This window comes from Serinus canaria, chromosome 5, assembly GCF_022539315.1.
Source record: "Serinus canaria isolate serCan28SL12 chromosome 5, serCan2020, whole genome shotgun sequence".
NCBI classification, from domain to species: Eukaryota; Metazoa; Chordata; class Aves; order Passeriformes; family Fringillidae; genus Serinus; species Serinus canaria.
This window is the reverse complement of record NC_066319.1, coordinates 28854486-28874982: the sequence shown is the minus strand read 5'-3', so window position 1 is coordinate 28874982 and position 20497 is coordinate 28854486. Positions and strand designations below refer to the sequence as shown.

Below are 20497 nucleotides of genomic sequence, written 5' to 3'. Positions count from 1 at the left end.
TATGCCATTTTGTTCTTTGTGACAGCTCTCTCTATCCAAGAACTTCTAATCCTAACAGCCAATTTCAAATTTAATAAAGAAGCTGAAGATTCTGGAATTATGGACGGTACAGAAATACTCTTTTACAAAAGGGCAGCTGTCACACAGGTGGGAGAGAGATACCCTGTAAGTAGCCACTGAAAACAAAGCAGTACCATAGATCCATCCCACTAACTAAACATCAGGAAAACCAAAAGGGTTGAACCCAACCAAATCCCAGGGTGAACATGACAATCTGCTTCTCATGGAGCTATTTCAAGGGGGATAAGCAAGCTATAAACAAAAAGAAGCAAAGCGTAAGAAAGCTACCCTCATACACATGTGTATATCTGTGTGTGATTTGTATGTATGTATATAAAACCCACAGCCATGAACACCAGTCTTGTTATACATTACATTTTGTAAGAGAAGTATTTGACAGAATACAAATAAATTATTTTTAGAGCTGCTTCTAGACCTTTTGTGGTGTCAAGACTGCTCTACACATCTTATGAAAAAAAGCTTCCCCTGCTATTTTTCAATTTTAAAAAATGACTGATAATTTACAATTTGATCATAATTTCATGTTGTCTGCATTTTCTTCAAGTAGAAAACCCACAGATTTACTTTAAATCCATTTTTATTGTTAGAGTATCCACTAACCAGAGAGGAAACAAGGTAGGGACACAACTATGGAGGAGGATAAGACATTTTCCTATTCCAAAAGCATCAAGAAACAAACAAGCAAGGAAACAACAAGGCAGAACAATTAAGGACAACAGTCAATTAGTCAAGTATTTCCATTTCTTTGCAATACCTGACCTGTCAGGCTGGTACCTTTATGTTGATGAATCTAGGTGTTGATGAATCTAGGTTTTTAGTATAGAATTCCCACTGAGTACAGCTTGAAAGACTGCTGTAGTCATCACTGGCTGACTTCCCCAGCAGGTCTGTTCCCACCCACATGTCTTCTGCTAACATTGGAACCCCTAACAGCAGTGGTCTGATTCAGTAGCTACAGCAGTAAAACCTCACACAAATTGTCATGAGTCATTCAATATAGTATTGCCATTTAGGTATTCCAGCCAGATCCTATAGGGTCAGATGGGTGTCAACACAGCCCAAGGGAAGTACAGGGTGTGCCCTGAAGGGCACACTGCCTTGTTGGTACCTCAAACTGCAGCCCCAGCCAGAGTGGCTGCCTCCTTGTAGCAGCTCTCATTGTCACCAACTAGAGATCCTTCTCTCCACAGCAGTTAACCAGGAGATGACAAAATAATGAGCAGTTGCCTGTGCAAGCCACTAACCTCTTATTCCTGTCTTCCAAAGAAAAAACCTAAAGTAAGAGGAGACATAACTGTGGAAGCTCTCTCTGAGATGTGCTTTAGAGAACTTATGGCTAAGAAAAGAATTTGCCTACAGAGTATCTTCACACACAACCTTTATCTTCCACTTGATAATAAATTCTGGGGCACAAATTACAGTTTGTTGGGTTTTTTTTTTTTCAATACTTAACAAATTCAAAGAGGGCTCACAACACTGTGAAAACAGACATCTTTTTTTCACACCAGCCAGGACAGCCTGTACTCTTTACATTCTACCCTGCACTCCTTGAGACTGGTTTTCAAGAGGCTGAAACTGGCACAAAAAAGAGCTTAAAAGTTTTCCATCTCAGCCTGAGAATCAAACAGGTGAGTCCAAAAGGCTTTTTAACAATAGAAGCTTTGTTCCTCAGTAAGAAGCATGCCTATCTCATGAACTGGAAAAAGTAAAGCTGTGAGACACAGCAGACTGGAGAAATACAAATTGCTCTAGTACATAAATTTCAAAGCCAAAAAATTGTATTCTCACTCCCTAAGTCCCTACTCTTACAAGCAGCCAACTCTGTATGGGACAGTTTCAAATGCTTACAGAAGCATCATTGAGAATAATCCATCAACATTTTTACAGCTGTCTTTTTGTAATGCAGAAAGGCCATAACAAAAATTTTATTAATGAACAAAAGCAACTTTAAAATCCTTACTGAGGATTTCTATGGCAGCAAAAATACTTCTATTTCATTACAAAGAACTCAACAAATTTATCTAAGCATATGAAAGGTGCTACTAACTACAGATCTCCCATGATGTACTATGAGAAACACAAAGCCTGCAAAATTCAAAGTCTCCTGAGTCTGAGTTCTACTCCACCAGAATTTAATTTCAGTATGGGTTCTTTTGGGCTTATGTACTGCTGTGCAGATGTCTAAAATCCTCCCCCAAGGGCTTATAGGAACTTAGAAAAGGGAGACAGGAAATGGGGCTGGCAGCATGCACCAGGAATGGGGGAAGAGGCAATCAGAACAAGAATGGTTAAAGAAAACTCATAGCTCCTGCTGTTGAGACCTTGACTCTGAAGAGGCATTTTCAGTATGACCCTCCCAATGTCAATTACCAAAAATAATGGGGGAAAATGAATAAATAATTTCATTGCTAGATAAATCTCATGCATGGACTTTATATGTATGTATTATGCATATAATTAGAATTTAAACAAAGCAGAAACCAGAATACAGTGTCATCAGTAATTCTTGGAAGAAACCAAATTTAAGACAGAGTAAGACATTGATTTTCTTTTTATCCAAGCACAGCAATATATTTGCACACTGAATGCTTTTCATATATTAAGAAATGCTGACTGCAATAAGCTACTATTCATTAGAAAGTCTTCCGTGCACAGGAAACTTAAAATGTATTATCTAAAAGAATAATTCCCTTTCTTCTTGCTAGTTCTTAAGCCTAGACATTGATAAGCATTACTTTCTGTGATAAATGACCTTCAAATTAGAGGACACAAAGAACACCACTGAAGAAAAGTTCTCTTTCTTTACAAAGGCAATATACAACCATACAAGACCCCTGGCACCTATATAGCTAACTTGTTTTTGGAAGAGTTACATTAATGTAATAATTCTGTCCTGCAAAAAGCTGGCTTGTCCCTAACCAGGGCTATTCAGAATACGAATTTCAGCACAATGAGAGCTGTAACTTTATAGGGAGTTGGAGCAGCCTTGCAATACCGTGAGCAGTGCATTCCTGAAACTCTCCTATACCAGTGTAATGTCAACAGAAAAGGCTGAGTGGTGATGTAATGTCTGAGGGCATGCCAGAGTCAAGACACTTTTTGTTTGATTCACAGGGTACAAGTTATTTCTCCCCACCCCCGCCTTTTTAAAACAGGCAATACGCAGTTGATTTTACAACCACAAGCCTTATAGAGCCTCACATTATCTACACAGGGAAAAACAGGAATGAACCGATAGCATTCATCATTGTGACACAGGCAACAATTCTTGAGCAAGAAAACCTTTTGGACTATTTTAGTTTGGAGAGCAGCAGTGTTTTGTGGTTTCTTTCTGGGCATTTTTTTTGCTGTTGCCCATCACTATAGCCCCTGAGGCTCCTACACTTAAACACACATTTGGTTGGGTACCTAAAGTCCTGCAATACTTTCTGTATCCTCAGGTATAAGAAGATATTTTCTATACCAGTCTAGCAACTAAAAATCCTTAGTATTTAATCAACATTTCCCAAATTCTAATGCTGACAAGAGGAATAGAAACTCGACCAGCACTGTGACATGACTAGACCGTCTCACACATTTAATATCTGTATATAATCAAACACTTGTGCATACTAAAGTCAATGGGACTTGTGTGCATAAATAAACTGTTTTTAAAGTTATGGACCTGGATTGCCAGAAGAATGGATAAATTATGTTCTCACACAAATCTCTATAGCCAACAAACGCAGTGGGAAGCTGAGTCATGCTTGATCCATCCAGCTGACCTTACCCTTCCTCTCTTTCACAGCTGTAGGACTCAAGGGAGCTCCTGGATAATGCTAACACCATACCATTTTGAACCTGTTTATCAATCAACATTAGAGCTCTTCTTCGAGGAGTAGAAAAATTGGTGTAAGGTAAATAGTCATTACACCAATAACAAGGACGAAACAAAAAATTCTGAGAGGAGCACACAAAGGTAAGTAAATGGGTGATGATGCTTTTGGAAGCAAACAATAGTTTGCAAGGCCACAAAGAGAAACAAAGCAGCTCATCCTCTAAGATCCCTGTCACTTAGCTTGTGCTGCAACCCTCAATACCTGCAACAGCTCAAAATCACATAAGAATTTCAGAATATGTTTTTAAAAAAACAAACAAAAAAACCCATTATAGCTAACAAGTGAGTCTTTCTGCATTTTGTACCTTAAAGCATTAATGATACATCATTCTTTGCTAAGAAGTTTCAATCTATTTGCATCTCAGATGCTCCAGTAAAAGGAGATCACTGCACACCTGCTGGTAGCAGGCTTCCCTCTAGAGTGACACATCAGGAGCTCTGGCTCCAAGTCCATTTGAGCACCTATCACAATCTGTGAGCCCAATAAAAACAATACTGACAAAATATTAAAAAGTCTAACCCCCATCAACAGACAAACCAATCAAACTGTTCTCCAACTAATAGCCTGTGTTTTGTTTCTGCAAAGAAATTTCATCAATTTAACACACATACCTTGTCAAAGTAAGAACAACACTTCTGGTCATTTGGGGAACTTAAGCATTTGGCTTCTTAAGATATAAGGGCAATCTCAAAAACAACTCTTAAGTTGTGTGCTTGCAGCTCAGAATCTGCTCATTTCTGCCATATCAGAATGCAATCCATATGGAACAGGGTGTTATTTACCTTTACTGTAGATTTTCACCACTGTATTAAAACAAATTTCCAAAGACAACCCAAAACTAGCAGTTATAGGGTTTTAAACCCTGGTGGCCATAATTTACAAGAAAACTTCCTGTGAGCAAACCATTTGCTATGTAGAAACTTCAGAGAAAGATTAGCAAAGGCTATAGTTGTTTGAGGAGCTGAGTCTCACAGAGCTGAAAGGCCATCTCTCCATCTCCCATCTATCTTCTGATCTCTATATCACATCCAAATGCTTGTCAGAGCTCTCTGAGTGTCAGTACAAGTCATTAACCCAGGAAAATAAATAAATGCTGCTGGCAAGGAAGTGGTATCAGTGAAAGGTCTTACATTACCTCTGCAGGACAAGAAAGACCTCCCCCTTTCAGCAGTTCACTTTTTTCCCAAAGCAATTGCATTCTAAACAGTGATAAGTTAAGGATAATCCTTTTTTATCAGAGTTAATATATAGCATAGAAATGCAGCTTTATAAGATGAACTACCTGTGCAGACAACACATAACTGTTTTTGAACATAGGAGACTCCATTTTTAATTTACTGTGATCTGTAAGAAAGGTACAACCTAACTATTTAAGACAGCATAAAAGAGAAAAAAATATCAAGTTGGCAGTTCAACAAAGATGAAAAGAAGAATTAAGACAGAGAAAATCAGAGGTTCCATGTGAAAAAACTGCTAAACAAGCCTTCCTACCATAAGTGCCACTCACAATTTGAAAGCAACTTTCTTATCCACGAGTTCCTTCAAATGAGCCTTAGCCCACACAAAATTTTGATCCTATGAGGAAATACAAGCAAGGTATTCTGTGAAGCTTACTTTGCAAGGATCTCAAATGAAAGACATTCTTTATAAAGGCTAAGAACAGCAATATTAAAAAGGAGAGGCAACTGGAGCCAGATTAAATTGGATACAGAATTACTTGCTCTTTTGATGAATTCTGATTTGCAGGGGTGAAGAGTTGTATACATTATACAAAAGCATACTCATTGTATAGAAGTATTTTTGTATATAAAACTCAAAAAATTTGATTTTTTTTTATTCACCTTGTCTACCTTACAGTGGGTTCCAACTCTAACCTTATTTTCTAGATATACCTGCATCTGGAATTGGGTTCCCTGTAAAAGGCAGTCCCTGAGGGCTATCCCTAGTGTTGCAGTCTTAGCCACTGAATTTGAACATTACTGGTCAGTTTCAGACATAGAGTTGGAGCATGTGTTGGCATTTTCTGAATTCATTATCATTTTTCCTTCCAGTTAGAAGATGGGTATGAGCTTGTGTCTAAATGTCAAATTCCACATCTCTCTAATATTCCATAGAAAAGTTCATCTTCTCTATTAGGTTCGTATAGTTTTATGAGAGACTCTAATAGTCTTTTGCTGATTTACAACTCATTAGCAGCATTATGTGCTACTATTTATCTGAACAGAAAGTCTGTCAAGCCACAGGAATATAAAGTTTTTTTTAAAAATGCAGACTCCTGAACTATCGCATCAGCCTCATAAGAACAGACACACTCTTCCTGTTAAAATAATACCATAGCCATAAGAAAATGCCTTAGAAAGCAGAGCAACATATACTAAGACTTACCCCTACATTTTTAGTGACAAATGAGAAGCCAAATTATGTGTCAGAGTGTACACATAATTTAAGCTCTACATTGAGTTCCAGAGGAGAAAAGTGTGTTATCTTTAGGCTGACTAAATAATGGACTACCAATTGTCAGTGGTTTTCTTCTTAACCAACACATGTGTTTTCCCATGCTTTATAGTAAGCCACTCAATTGTTTTAAATGAGTTTCATTATCACATTTTCACACTCTTGTCAAAAAATATTTAGAACTAAGGAACACTGCTCAAGTTCGGTGACATGAATGTATTTCCTACTTGCAATCTGAAAGAAGCTCAACTCTGCCTCCTGCAGCAGCAGCAATAGAATTAGTGATCAAGTTCTGACTGCAGGAATTTTGCTGATGACAGTTAAGAAATTTTCAGATCATAGTTTGATACTATCATAGCTTGAAAATACATCTTTTGTCCTTAAACAGTGCCTGTGATTATTAAATACAGCTGTCCAAAGACAATATCTTGCTCTAGAATCATATGAACTTCTGTTAGCCACTCTGTGTGACCTAGTTCTTTGTGATCAGTAGCAGGGACAATGCCCTGCCTCATGAAGTAACAGTAACAGACTATCCCTTTCTAACTGCCTGCCATCACGACTTACAGATCACTGACCTACAAAGACCTATCCTACCTGGTCTAGTAGTCGTGTTTAAAAGAGAAACATTAAAATTTGAAATAAGAATTAATAACTCTATAAATACACAATATTTACATTTTGTGGGATTGCCTCTACACAACTCAGTAACAAAATTGAAATGCAAGGAAGATGCTTCCTTATCATATGTAGATGAGTAGATAACATTGTATTAATTGGACCTAAAAAGACAGCAAATATTTTCTTCTGCACATAATCTTCCAAGTAAGTATTAAATCACATCAAACAACAGGTAAAACTTCTCATGTGTTTTGGTATATGTTTTCCTTCTTACAGAGCCCACATTGCAAAACAGTTCTGAATAAGCCTGTACGTGTCCTGCATCCTGTGTTATCTGCTGAATCAGAAAGAAGCCACCCTCACAAAGGTGTTCTCAAACAGTCATGGAAACTCTGGAGATTCAGAGCAGCATTGCTTGCTTATTACCTGATCACGATCACCTGCAAAACAGCAGCTCTTCATAGTGCAGGAGTTGAAGTAGCCTTGGTTGTCAAACTGGAAGACAGGCAGGCGGCAGTGGATGTCGTAGAGCACCGGGGGCAGGCGCCGCCGCAGGGCCAGCAGCTGGGTGCCATTGCTGTTGAACCGGACGCTCATGGCACTCTGAAGGGAAAGGTTCCCACCATAGCGGAGCAGGGAACTGGGAAAAGACAGGTGGGACTAGGTGAGATGGGCTGCACATACCAAATCAACTACTAAGAGACAGAACTCTCTTTAATCCTACTGAGGTTTTTCAAACAGGCCCAGGAAACTATAATCTTATTTAGTTTCTGCTTTAAATTCCTGAAAAAAATCTTAATATGAAACCTGAATGACAAGCTATCAAAATGCTGTTTGTAAAGTCCTCAGAAGAGAGAAGTTAAAGACTGTGAGTAGTTTTGTTAATTAAAAATACATTAGCAAAGTTGGACAGAACACTTAGCCTTAAAAAGGCTGTCCTTTTACTTCTGGGATATATGTCTGCCTTTTAGACTGACCCTACCAGCACTCAGACTTTTTTGTTAGCTGGTTCTTGAACCAAGCAGTCTTTTACCCTTGCTTTGGCACCAGATGGCATTTTCTCCAAATGTAGACAGGCTGACCATTCTCTCTCTTCGGCTTCTATTTATATCTCTACAGGGCATCAGAGGATGTTTAAACTCCACAATCAGTTCCAGATGTCTTAAATAAAAGGACATCTTACTAACATGTTATTGCAAGAAATGCTAAAAAAAGTCACTTAGCTAATCTTGAACTAGCTTCATCTAAAAATACTGCCAAGTAGGCAAGACAATTATGTTATCACATGACATTATTACCTAAAACTCTCATGTGGCAGAATTAGCTGATTTCTTTGTCCCATATAAGGCTGTATATTCAGAGCTGGATATTTGTATCCATTCTTATTGACATACACAAAACAAAACCAAAGGTTCACAAGTTTCCAGACTCTTTTTAAAAAAGTAACAGAAATGGAATCTGTTCCATAAAGGAACCTAAAGTTAATCAAAGCACACCTTAAATGCAACTTGTACAGTTTTTCTGGTCGTTTCAAGACTTCATTCAATCTGTGTACAGGAAATGATTGTGTATATGGAAAGCAAGACAAAGATGGAAGACATTTTATTACTTTTTTTTTGTTTAATGATCACTGAAACCTTCCTAAACAGGACCAGAGCTCAATTTTTTGTTAACACTTCTGTTTTGAGCAATAACCATCAAATCTTGTTGAGAGCTGTGACTTTTATGCCCCTTCTGGACCAGAAAAAGCATGCCAGCTCAGAATTTGTAAATTCTAGACAGAAGCTTACTCATAGATTTTAATGCATAACACCTTCTGATATAGCCCTTTGCCCCAACAATTGTGAAGAATGAGTCACTCCACATGGATGGGAAGCCACATTCCATGCAGGTCGAAGCATGCATCATTGCCTGAGATACTGAGAAGTTAAAAAACCATTGTTCCTAAGCCAGAGTTAAACAAAACCAACACAAAATAGAAGACGCTACTTACTGAATGCCCTAGAAATATGCTGCTCTCACACACACACTCTTAGTGAAGTGAACAGTCAAAGCCAGAGTGCCACAAAGGCACTACAAGTCACATTTTCAAAGCCAAGTAACTAGTAAGTTCTTAAGGCTGGGCACCAAAACTTCAGAACACTTCTATCAGCATGAACAGTCCTGGTGTCTCATGTTCTCCTCCAAGGCAAAGTTACCAAGCTCTTATTAATTATGTTCAAGGTATTTAATTAAAACATGAGAGAATGTAATACTAGAAACTGCAAGCTTAGAGATAAGGATTTAGGATCTCTCTCATCAGCCCTTGTTTCTGTTAATTGAGATCAGTAAAGTACTCACCTCCTCAAAATACTCAGTCAGGCATTAAAAATCAAAACAAAACAGGATAACCAAAACACATATGATATTTTTGCCTTTCCTTTTCTGATAGGTCTTAGCAAGCTATTTCTTTTTCTATGGAATTTTCCACTTTCATCAAAAGGTAAGCTAAAATATCATAAACCCCCCAATACTCCAACCCAACCGAGAACTCAACATAAAAAACAGGCAAAAGAAACAATTCCAGATATTTTTTTTTGCTAAGAAAAGTTAATTTTTAATTAAAAATATATGAGTTGTCCAACATGAATAAGAAGCTCATAAGAAATATACACCAACCAGACTTAATGTTTAGGTGCAACCACTGCTGCACCAAGATTAAGCTTCTCTCCTCATTGCCAGTTCTCCCCCTTAATCCAAATCACAGCCCAGAATTCTCTCCTGCCTGCGAGTGAGTGAGCCTTCCAGATGCCCCATCCTTTCAAGTCTTCAAGTAAAGTTTCCATTGTTACTAGTATTATTCCCTGCCTGTGATCATTTGAGATTATATTTTATAGCAATAGGAGTGCAATATTAAACTGGCTTCCATTCTGCTTACAGATGTTTCATTAAGCTCCTACAGCAGTCAAAGGTACCAAAGCAAACACTTGGAACTGAATTCTGTACTGTGTTGCAGTAACTTCAGTGTGACAAAGCTCCAAAAGAATGTTTTACTTCAGAGATTAAAGGAAGCAAGAGAGACTAGAACTTCAGAAAAAAATATCCACACATGAAAAGTCTAGAATTAAGGAGCTGCATAGTTAATACTTCTCAAAAAATCCACAGCTTTGCTTCGGTCAGACCCTCACTCCACACAATTCAGCCACACATGGGATGGAAATACAGTTCCTGCTGCAGTTTTCTTAAACATTTGGCTCAAAAAAAAAAAAAAAGAAAAAGAAAAAGAAAAAAAAAAATAACCCCCCACACCAACAAAAAAAAAAGCAGTGAGCTAGTTTTGGGTGATACAAAAAAAAATACTAAAATAGCTGTTTGCCATCCATTTATAATGTAAGAGAAATTACTTTCCCCACTTGCCTTAATTCTGGGCCCCAAAAGCCTGACACTATAGCTCCAAGTGCAGCATTTCACTGTACTAATCACAAGACAGCAGTTTTCTTCTTTCCCCACCCTGCTGTGTCCTGATTGCTTCCCCTCTGCCTCTTTGAAAGGACTTGTTAAATTAACTGCACAGTGTTTTCCTTTAAGAAACTCTGAAAAGAAGCAGCAAGTAGTCAGGTGGGGATGAGGTGAAGGAACTGACACAAGCCCCCACCAAACATCCACTTCCTGATCCAAACAAAGGAAAAATATTTGCTTGCTCTCTCTTTCCTCCTAGGACAGAACCTCTCAGAGATAGATATGCTCACGAATAAGAGGGGGGGATGTGTATGGAGAGAGTGCAGCTCATGGCTCTATCTTGGTGGCAAAGTTTCTCTCCTAGTTCTTAGACAGAGGACATATAAAGGATTTGAGAAACCTCTCTTTCTCTGCCTCATACTGCAGGCAGGGCACATGGTAGCAGTACTGAGAACTGAGGAACCTTAAGACTTCAGTAACTTGCATCATAAAATTTTGGTGATTTTAGAACAATCATAATGATTTTAGGAAAAAATAATAATTGCCTGAGATGCCTTCTAGAGTATCCATCTCCATCAACATTGCAGGAAAAAAGCAGTCAGCACTCTCCAAGAAAGAAGCCAGCAGAAGTTGTTATTTTTTTACAGTACTAATACTCATTAGTACTAAAGAGGATGTCTGAATCAAGAAGCTCTAAAGACCTTCAAATTAACCAGAATGAGAGCTTTTGCACTTTCATTTTTTTGCGGAGTGGGGAGGGAGAGGAAGAGAAATGTTGTGTTTAAGCATGTTCAAACGACTATATCCCTTTTCTTAGCTGCACCAGGGTGTTGTGCTGTACTTTTAGTCAGTGTTACTTTTGGATTTTTTCACACAGGATTATGTGGGGCAGGGTAGACATGTTTGGATACGTTGCTCACGTTAGAACTGCCACTTACTGTATGCACTAACAAAGCAGTTTCAGAGGCAACACCTCGTTGCAGTTACTAAAAGTTTACTGATGCAGCATGCCAGAAACAATCCTCTCATCTTGAAGACACAGACCACGACAGCTAGTGAGAAATCTGAAGGCAATACTAAAAGGACACTTCTGAACAAGATGAGTGCTCTTTCTGCCAGAGGCATTATTTTTATGAATCCAAAGCCAGACTACTCGGATTTACTCTGCTTCCAAATTTGGCTCACCCAGACAGCTGTGGAATGCTGATGTTGCCTACCAGCTCTGGAAGCAATATAGTGAGAGACACATGCACTTCTGAGTTTTTTAAAAAGTCATATTGTGTGATTAAGAGAAATATTTAGTCCACAGATGGAACATTACAATCCAAACACACATGCTGGAACTAGAGGGAGGCTGAGGAGGGAGAGAATGGACAGTTCTATGCAATATGGTCATTTCCGTAGCTGGATATGCAGCACACAGGCAGCAGGCGAGGGCTGACTAAATACAGCTCAGCCAAACAATGGAAGGCTTTGAGTCCACCAGCAGCACCACTAATGTAAATAATTTGGTTAACTGGCAGTTAGTGGAGCAAGGGAAGGAGCAGTATCACTGCATTGCAGTACAGACACTGTCCTTGGGACAGGGGTGTCATTCAAGAAAACAAATTAATTAAGCAAGGGAAAAGCATTGGGATCATAAACAACAGTGAGTGAGACTAAGTTAATGAAAGAATGACCTTAAAAGGAAAGAATGAACTGAATGCTTGTAACTAATACACACCATTGCATACAACTGTGTTTGTCAGCAATTCTGTAACCACAAAATTGAGAAACTTCTAACTGTGCAAAAAAATAACTGGAATGAAACTTGGCAAACAGAATTTTGGCCTGGAAAACTGCAGAAAAGTTTGGGGGTTTATTTGCAAGAAAATTATTGTGTATTTAAAAGGACACAATTCATATATATCCTCTGAAGCAAACACTTAAGAGCCAAATTAACCAATAACAGAAAAGTCAGCACAATATCAATAATCATGCAGATCTTTTTAAAGTAGATTATAAGTCTCAGAAATCTCAATATAGTTTCTTTGAGAAACAGATAAATTGTGTCTAAGCATACAGCATTTCACTATAAGTATTACAAGTGTTAACAAATGTGAAGGAAATCCATCTGTGTCTGAAGATTAGAAGGTATATAAGCCATACTCAAGATTTTATTATTTTTCTGAAACAAGCTCATTTTTCTACATTCTATCATCACTACTTCAGATTATTTTACTACCTTCACAAGAACTGCCTCCAAGAATCCTTATCAGGAAGTAAGGGGTATTTGCTTGGACATTAAACAATAACCAAATAAAATAAAGGCTGTGTATTATTAGCAAAACTAGCATCTTTGCTTCCCTTCAAAAAGAAAGTACAATTAAAATTAACTACATCCACCAAGATAAGAAAAGTACTGAATTCAGGGTGAAGATTCAGCATGCTCAAGAACGTGATACTTCTTTGTTGTTTACTGTTAAGGTCAGAAACATATAAACTAGTTCAAAATGGAATCTCCCCACCGTTAATGAACTTTCCTGCATGGCAGACTCAAAGGTAAATAGAAGTTTTGCTGGTCCCTCCAAACCATGAGGGCAATATTTTAATTTTTTTAAATAACTGAGATTCTTATCTGATAACAGACTTGAGAAACTGGAGCCTTAAAAACATCAAACATCACCATTTATGTACCCGGAGCAACCCGACAATGTAACAGCAAAGGCTTGCCTAGTTTGGCCCTTATGACCTAACTGCATCACTGAATGGAAATGTTGCTACATCAGTGATCTCAGGCAGCTCTCCAGAAAGCATTCTGCCTTTATTCACAGGAAAATAGCTCAAGAATTTCAGTATTCTGAGGAAGATGGCAAGAGCAGAGGTGTAAAGTATATTAAATTCACCCCCTCATCTGTATTACTTTTATCCTTTCAGGATTTAAGGTTACCTCTGCCTTTACAAAGATTGAACAGTAGCAAATGACAACAAGCAAAAAAAAACCAAAAAAACACTGCTTGGTCGAATGCTTCACATCCTCCTCCAGCTCTAGCCAAGGTTTGTTTAGGTCTTATTACAGACCTGTTCACAAACATTCTCCTGCCCTAGGCTTGCCCTCACTACAGATCTGTGGGTCACCAGGCACAAGAGTGTCTTATTCTCACTCTCTGCTTGAATCATGTAGGTGTTAGTGTAATGTAAGTAATAAATGAGATCTAAGAAGCAGACAATTAGTTTTTCAGGGGAAAAAAACCCTAAAAACCTAACCAAATAACAATAAAATTAAAATAAAAGAAACTTGAGAATACAAAGTAAAAAGCAACTGTTCAACAGCCACAAACAAACTAGCTGAAATACCTGATCTTTTCCATCTTTTTCTAATCCCTAAATTCTCTGATCAGAGTCCATTATGCAGCCTGTTCAGAAATAGCACCTTGTAGGATGGAGTACAGACTGTGACAGAGAACACTGCTCAGCTAAATCCAGCAAAACACAAAGCAGCAGGTTCCATCAGATAACCAGATCGAGAAGATACAAATACAGCCAGACATGGCATGGGAAGATGACCTTTAGGCCAAATAAAGAAGCAGGATGTGTTCCCAAAACCAAGTATTCACCAAAGTCCTTACAACACAAAGAACATGGATATCAGAGAATGCTACCTTAGAAAAATAATCTGAGTGTAAAAGTTGGCAATTCCTCCTAAAGAATGAAGCCACTTTCACACCTTATGCAAAATCAGTCAAGTGTCAATACTGCAGTCCTACAATAGATTTTTCCTGCACATTTCTGTGCTGCAATTGTTGTCTTGCATTAGGAAAGCTTATGAGTAACATCAGCCACAGATTTGTTCTCTTATCCAATAATATATATACACTCCCTTCCCTGCTTTTCTCAAGTGAAGCTGCAAGAATTTTTAATTTACAATAACTACACAAGTAGATATTGAAGAAAACAGCAGAAAGAAGAACATAGGGCTTTCTTTTGACAGGAAAACTGGCAAAATCCAAAATGCTCTTGAAGTAGAAGAGTCCAGTCTTGAACTAATAAAGTTTTTGCCTCTAGTAGGTAAAAGATGAATATAAATTTTCACCTGAAGCTAAATGAATACAATTGCAGACATAACTTTGGCCTCATCAGGTTGGTTCTTCCACAATTTCCACTGGACTGAAGTTTCAAAAACTAATTCCCTTCTCTTACAATAGGGTTAATTTTTCATATGTTCTAGTAAAATCACTAAGAGTCTCTCTCCTTTGATTTCAGTCACCAATATTTTTTAAAATTTTCCTTTCTTCCTTTTTTCTTTTATAGACAAAAAAGTTTCTCTTTTAATTCCCTCCATATTAAATTGAGGTAGAGATGTGATTAGGGCAAGATTTACAATGATTACTGCCTTAAGAAAGCCCTCTACAAAAACCCATTCAATCTGAGCTTCTTTTGAGCAACAGATTATACTTTAAAATTTGCATTACAAGGACAATACTTTGCACTTTAAATTCTTGCTTTAGAAAGACCTGGGTGCTAAAGTATTTCAAAGCTAACAAAAAGATTAAGCACCATGAGGCTTTTGAAGTAGGCAGTTTTCCCTTTTCTTGGTACAGGAAAAACCGAGGGCAAGAAAGGTCAACCAACAGACCTAACCAACACTCTGAAACAAAACCAGGTTTCCTGACTTCTTGCTTACAGTTACACACAGTGTTGAATATCTAAAACCTGAATAGCACCTCTACTTGTAGGAGCAAGCTGGATCCCACAGAGCAAAGGGACAGTATTGAGCTTAAAGTACCTGCCAGAACCAAGAGTGCTAATGTGAGGATGGTGATGGGTGTGAAAAAGTTTCATCTTCAAATCAGAAAATCCCCATGCATATGATGGAGAGCAATAGAGACAGGAGAGGCTGAACAGAAGAATGACCATAGACCTATGTGAGAACAACAAAGAATTAAAAGCTGAGCTCCTAAGAATACTCTTTTCTATTATACAGTTTGAAGCTCAATTCTCCACTATTCAGTTGTGTCTGATCAACAAATCCAAGGATCCTAGGGGAAAGCTAAAAATCTTTCTAAATGCACTCCACTCTAGGAAGGACACCAGACTAAACACAGAGAAAGCTAAGCTAAATCCTCTATCCCAAGAGGACTGACAAGATCATGCATAAAGCAGGACTGCAAACGAAATATGGAGTGTGTACATCTAGAACAGAAAGCAAGTGAGAGGGCCCTTCCTATGTTACCATCCCTGGAAACTCCACAATAAGGACAAGGCATAAGGGTGGGAAAAAGAAACTACAGTACCTGTTTCACACACTTAAATGCCAGGCAGTATTTGGCAGACTTGCAAACGTAAGTATTTCCAGACTACCTATTAGGTGATGCTCACACCAGCAACAGAACTTACTGCTTCAGAATCAAAAAATTGTTAAACAATAAATTCACATACATATTTCCTGATTTACATATTTCAAAACTTTAGGCTGCACTCCTGTCTTTAAAGAAAAAAAAAAAGGCGGGAAAAAAAAAAAAAGGCATCAAATGACTGAAGATGGCACCGACAAAAAAAAAGTCTCCTCAGGCAGGAAAGTCATCAACATGACTAAAGCACTGTCAATTGTCAGCATACCTCCTTGCCCAAAGTCAAAAAAGGCTCATTTGCAAGTACTCCCATTTTCCCCTCAGTGAGAAGAAAGAAGGAAAGGCAGATATACTTAGGTATTTCTAACTTTAAATAAGTAGTTGATTTTGGCTAAATTTGGGGCAAACATTTTAGAGATTTATGTTTACAATAAGGAAATCAAAGCCAAAAGCCATTCGAAAAGTACTACTCCCCCAGATACCATTACTACTCAAATGTTCCTTCAAAGCATCCCAAAGATTCCAAGAAAAAAAATCAATCCCCATGAACTTAAGCAATAATCAGTTCACTTTCTAAAAGTTCAAAAGGGAATTTTTGAGAAATAATGGAAGACATGTAGGGAGGGAAGGTGCCTGCATTAGGTTCTGTGTAATTTGGGGCAAATATGCCAAGTTGGATCTGGTTAGATCTTTAAATTCTAGGTTGAGAAACTGATCAGTTGAGCTGCCTCAGTAGCACAGAAGTGTAACATATGAGGATGGTACATGTGTGGGATGAATTCTATTTCCTGAACTGCAAGAGAAGACAAATAGTTATTTGAACAATTTGAGGTGGCATGGTCGACCCATATTGGTGAGTTCCAAACCAGCACTTAAAACTTGTTAAAATGTAGCCTAAGTGGATTACTTTAACCAACATCAAGTCAGTCAAAATTCACACCAAATTATTCCACTGGGAAGAGAAAGAAATTATAAGCCTGCAATGAACAATTGGTTGCCAAGATACACACATTTTTCCTGCAGTCCTTAATACAGCGCTCTGCTCAGAGCAGGACTGACAAAGGTCTCCAAACAGAAACACACAGCACACTTCTATTACACTGAAATAATTGAAACAGGTATTTGCCAATTCAATGATGTAGTGAACTGTTTCACCTGCAGGGGCTTTGGGAATCCCAAAGCAATCACACTGGAAGTGATGACAATCAGAAGCTTCTTTCCTTCACATGAAAAGTCAAAATGTAAAACAGTCAAAGTAAAATTTTAAATATTCTCATACAATTCCTGCCATCATGTATCACCAACAGATTCTACATGAAGAAAATTCCCAGTGCACCAGCACTAGCTTTCAAGGAAAGAGCCCTGAACCTCTCTGGGCTCACTGTCAGAAGCAAACCCTGTCCCTGAATTAATATCCCCAACACAATAACCAACAATACTGATTCCTCACTTACACTTGCAGAAGCTCAGTATTTCATCCAACATCTCAGACATCTTGGTAACACACAGATAAAAAAAGGCAACAGTTACTTTGTGGCATGAGCTCATGAAGGAAAGCTAGAAAGGATAAGAATTCAGCCCATGTGTGAGCATTACTCAGAAAATAACTGCCATCTCTGTTCTTTTTGTGTGATCTCTAAGGATCAAATACCTTGAAGGTATGACCCTAGAAACTAAAATTGGCAACCATTGGAGACGTCAATCTAAGGACTTGTACTCAGTTATGATGCTGTGTTTATGACCTTAGAATACCTTCAACATCACCACACAGATTATCTAAAGTCCTCTCTATGCAACAGGTTACAAATATCACCTATGGTACAGACAGAGTTGCAAATACTCTTCATCTCCCTTTCTTCCCTTTCTCTTGCACATCAACTCTTAAAAAAAAAAAAAAAACACCCTAACAGAATGCCTTTATTCATGCCTTTATTCAGAGGTAATACTCAGTTGTCTCTTGCAAAGCTGGTCTATTTGACATGCATTTAACTAAACTATGAAGAACTGCTCTCAAATTTCCTGTAGTTCTGGTAGCTACCACTCAGATTTTGATACTGAGAGAGGCCTCCTAAACCTTAAACCTAGCTTTTCCAGCTACATGTCAATCTAATACCTCCTGCAAGATTTCTATGTCCAACAGTGTTTTCCTCTTGCTACCAGACCACTGATACAAAACCAAAAAAGGTAATACTCATCAGGTCTTGGAAAGGATGGGAACTAAATGAAGTAAGATAAACTACAAGTCAAAGCAATCAGGAGCCAAGAACTGGATTTTCAAAAGTACCAGTGATCTCCAATACATGTGGACCAGAAGTTATGGATGTAATAGATTGTTTTAAGAGTTGGATTGTGTTTACTTGCAGTACAATGAGTAAGCTGAACACCTAGTAATTAACACTTGGCAGAAAAGCTCTGTTCAAGACAAAGACTTTAGGAAATACAGTCAGTTCAAGACCAGCAGCACAGTGCAGCCACACCTTCAAAGTCCTGCACACACTGGCATGATCAACACACCTCAACATTCATAAACCTGCTAAGAAGAGTCCTCTCTCAAGATCCCTCTGAATGTAATTTGTTTACTACAGGGAAGAAATTTCTATACTCTATATTTTGCTTATTGTTTAATGAGCTAATCACGAGATAATTCACTAATAACTAACAACATGTGTTCCTTGTCCACAGCTTAGGAGTTTGCTTCTTGAGATTCTCAGCCTTATTGCAGCATGAAGATTAGTTTAAAAAAGTTAAACCTTTGTTTGATGGTCATTAATAGGACAAACCAATATAATTTGGATCTCAAAAAACTTTCACATATGTTGATATAAGTTGTGGGTCAGAGGGAACACAGGAAAAGAAAGCATTAAGGGGACAATGATAATATTTTCTTAAGGGGAAAAGCAGTCTTTTCATTTCAGTAAAAAGAAGGAGATGGTCATGGAGCTGTGTGGAAAAAGAGAAGGGGGAACATGAGTAACTAACAACAGCTGAAATTACATAGTCTTTGCTTGAGATATATAGGTACTCCAACTTGCTGAGTTTCCCCCAGCAATTCTGTAACAATATTTGTTATACATATTTTATTGTAAATCGTTTAAGACACACAGACCTCTCTCTTTGAACTTTCTTTTAAAAAGGCACAGCTTCCAGACCCCATCTAGTGGTGTGAATGCCTTACAGCAGCCTCCTCAATCAAAACCACATTTAAAGCTTTTCAATGCACTCTTTTTAAAAAAGAAACAATACAGATGGTTTCAGTTTAACGTCCACCTGAAGGAAAAGAAATACTTAAACATTCTAAAAATAGAAAAATAAGATTTCCAGACTCACTAGTCAGCTTATAATCGTAGAATTATATTAGTTCTATATTTATAGCACTTCATATGCTATTTTTGAGGAGCCAACCTACCACATCCAGATCTTATTAGTATACTGGGATAAAAGGAGAGAATCTCAATTGCTGCACTAAAGCTGAGACAGCAGAGATATCAAGCTGTGAATGAACTTTGGGAAAAAGCAAAATGAATCCGCCTCTGTACCCTGACTCAGTCAGCAAGACTAATCAAATTATGATTATTTGAAGTGAGCTAAACTTTCCACAATTCAGAGCTGTGCAACTGTCTCTAAATTTCTCCATGCATGCCAAGAAGTGCTGGCTTTTCAATCACCTCCTTCACCCTAGCAGCCAAGCATAAAGCACTCCCAGCTTCCTATTAGACAGTTAACCAATTCCACGGTATATTAATAAAATCTACTCAAAATCAGGACTTCTTTCCTAGCTCTAGAAGTATTCAATTTAAAGTTTTTAGGGGTGTTTAATGTTGCCTGACTAAAGAAATGGACAAAACTGACTTTCCTGGCTGGAGGCATACAACAGCAAGCTGAGACAAATTCTCCTGGAGAAGAGCCATGTATTTTGGAGAAAAATACACTGCTGTAAAAATCCTCCAATTTTCTGGATAAGTAAGTAAATACAGCTCATTTGTTCCTGTCAAGCAATGGAATCTGTATCTGAATTCTCTAACCTACAAGGATATCACTGCTCTATTCAATGTTTTGAAAATGTAGAGCTATTAATTTAAAACTACAAAATTAGTCATATTCCACTGACTGACAAACAAGTTTAGAAGTTAACAAAAATCTCCCCTTTTCTGACAGTCCCTTATCAAGCTGAACAGCATCAAAGAAAAATTTTACTTCCCCTGAGAAGCCTTGGCTGATTAAAACAAGAAATTCAGCATCAAGCCTGATCCCCTTCAAATGAGTAAAAACCAGCAAATTCCTGTGAGTTTTATCAAACCTTACCTATATCTGTAAAAAGTCTCAACACACACAGTGCTCTTGGCTGCAATATGCATTATGTGAAGGGATTGCTAACTACAGTACTGCTACTGGCCACAAACAGCTAGTCTTTGGAATTCCAAGCTTCTCACTTGCTGGATTTTGCAGACAAGCAGCAGCAAGATTCCCCAGAGCAGCCTTCAGTTATGAAGAAAAAGTAGTGCCTGCATTATCTAACTCTGCCTCCATCTGAGAACAGACAGTGGTTGGGGAAATGAGTTTCACAGGAAGTGTTATACCAGCAGCAAATTATTAACTACATGTAACCATTTCCTACGTCCTCTATTGGAAGAATGCTGTGGTCCAGCCTAACACACTGGGAGTTAAAATTTTGGAAACCCACAGTAAACATGTAAA

The 20497-nt window shown here is 38.0% G+C and overlaps 1 protein-coding gene across 3 annotated transcripts in view; it reads right to left on the bottom strand.

Moving 5' to 3' along the window:
* DCAF5 (DDB1 and CUL4 associated factor 5) overlaps positions 1–20497 on the bottom strand; it is a 68270-nt gene that overhangs the window by 26721 nt on the left and 21052 nt on the right. For all 3 annotated transcript variants that reach the window (XM_009101988.4, XM_018907537.3, XM_018907538.3), the window contains exon 6: positions 7461–7674. In XM_009101988.4, coding sequence (XP_009100236.2) covers positions 7461–7674 — 214 coding nt within the window. The remainder of the gene's footprint in view (positions 1–7460; positions 7675–20497) is intronic.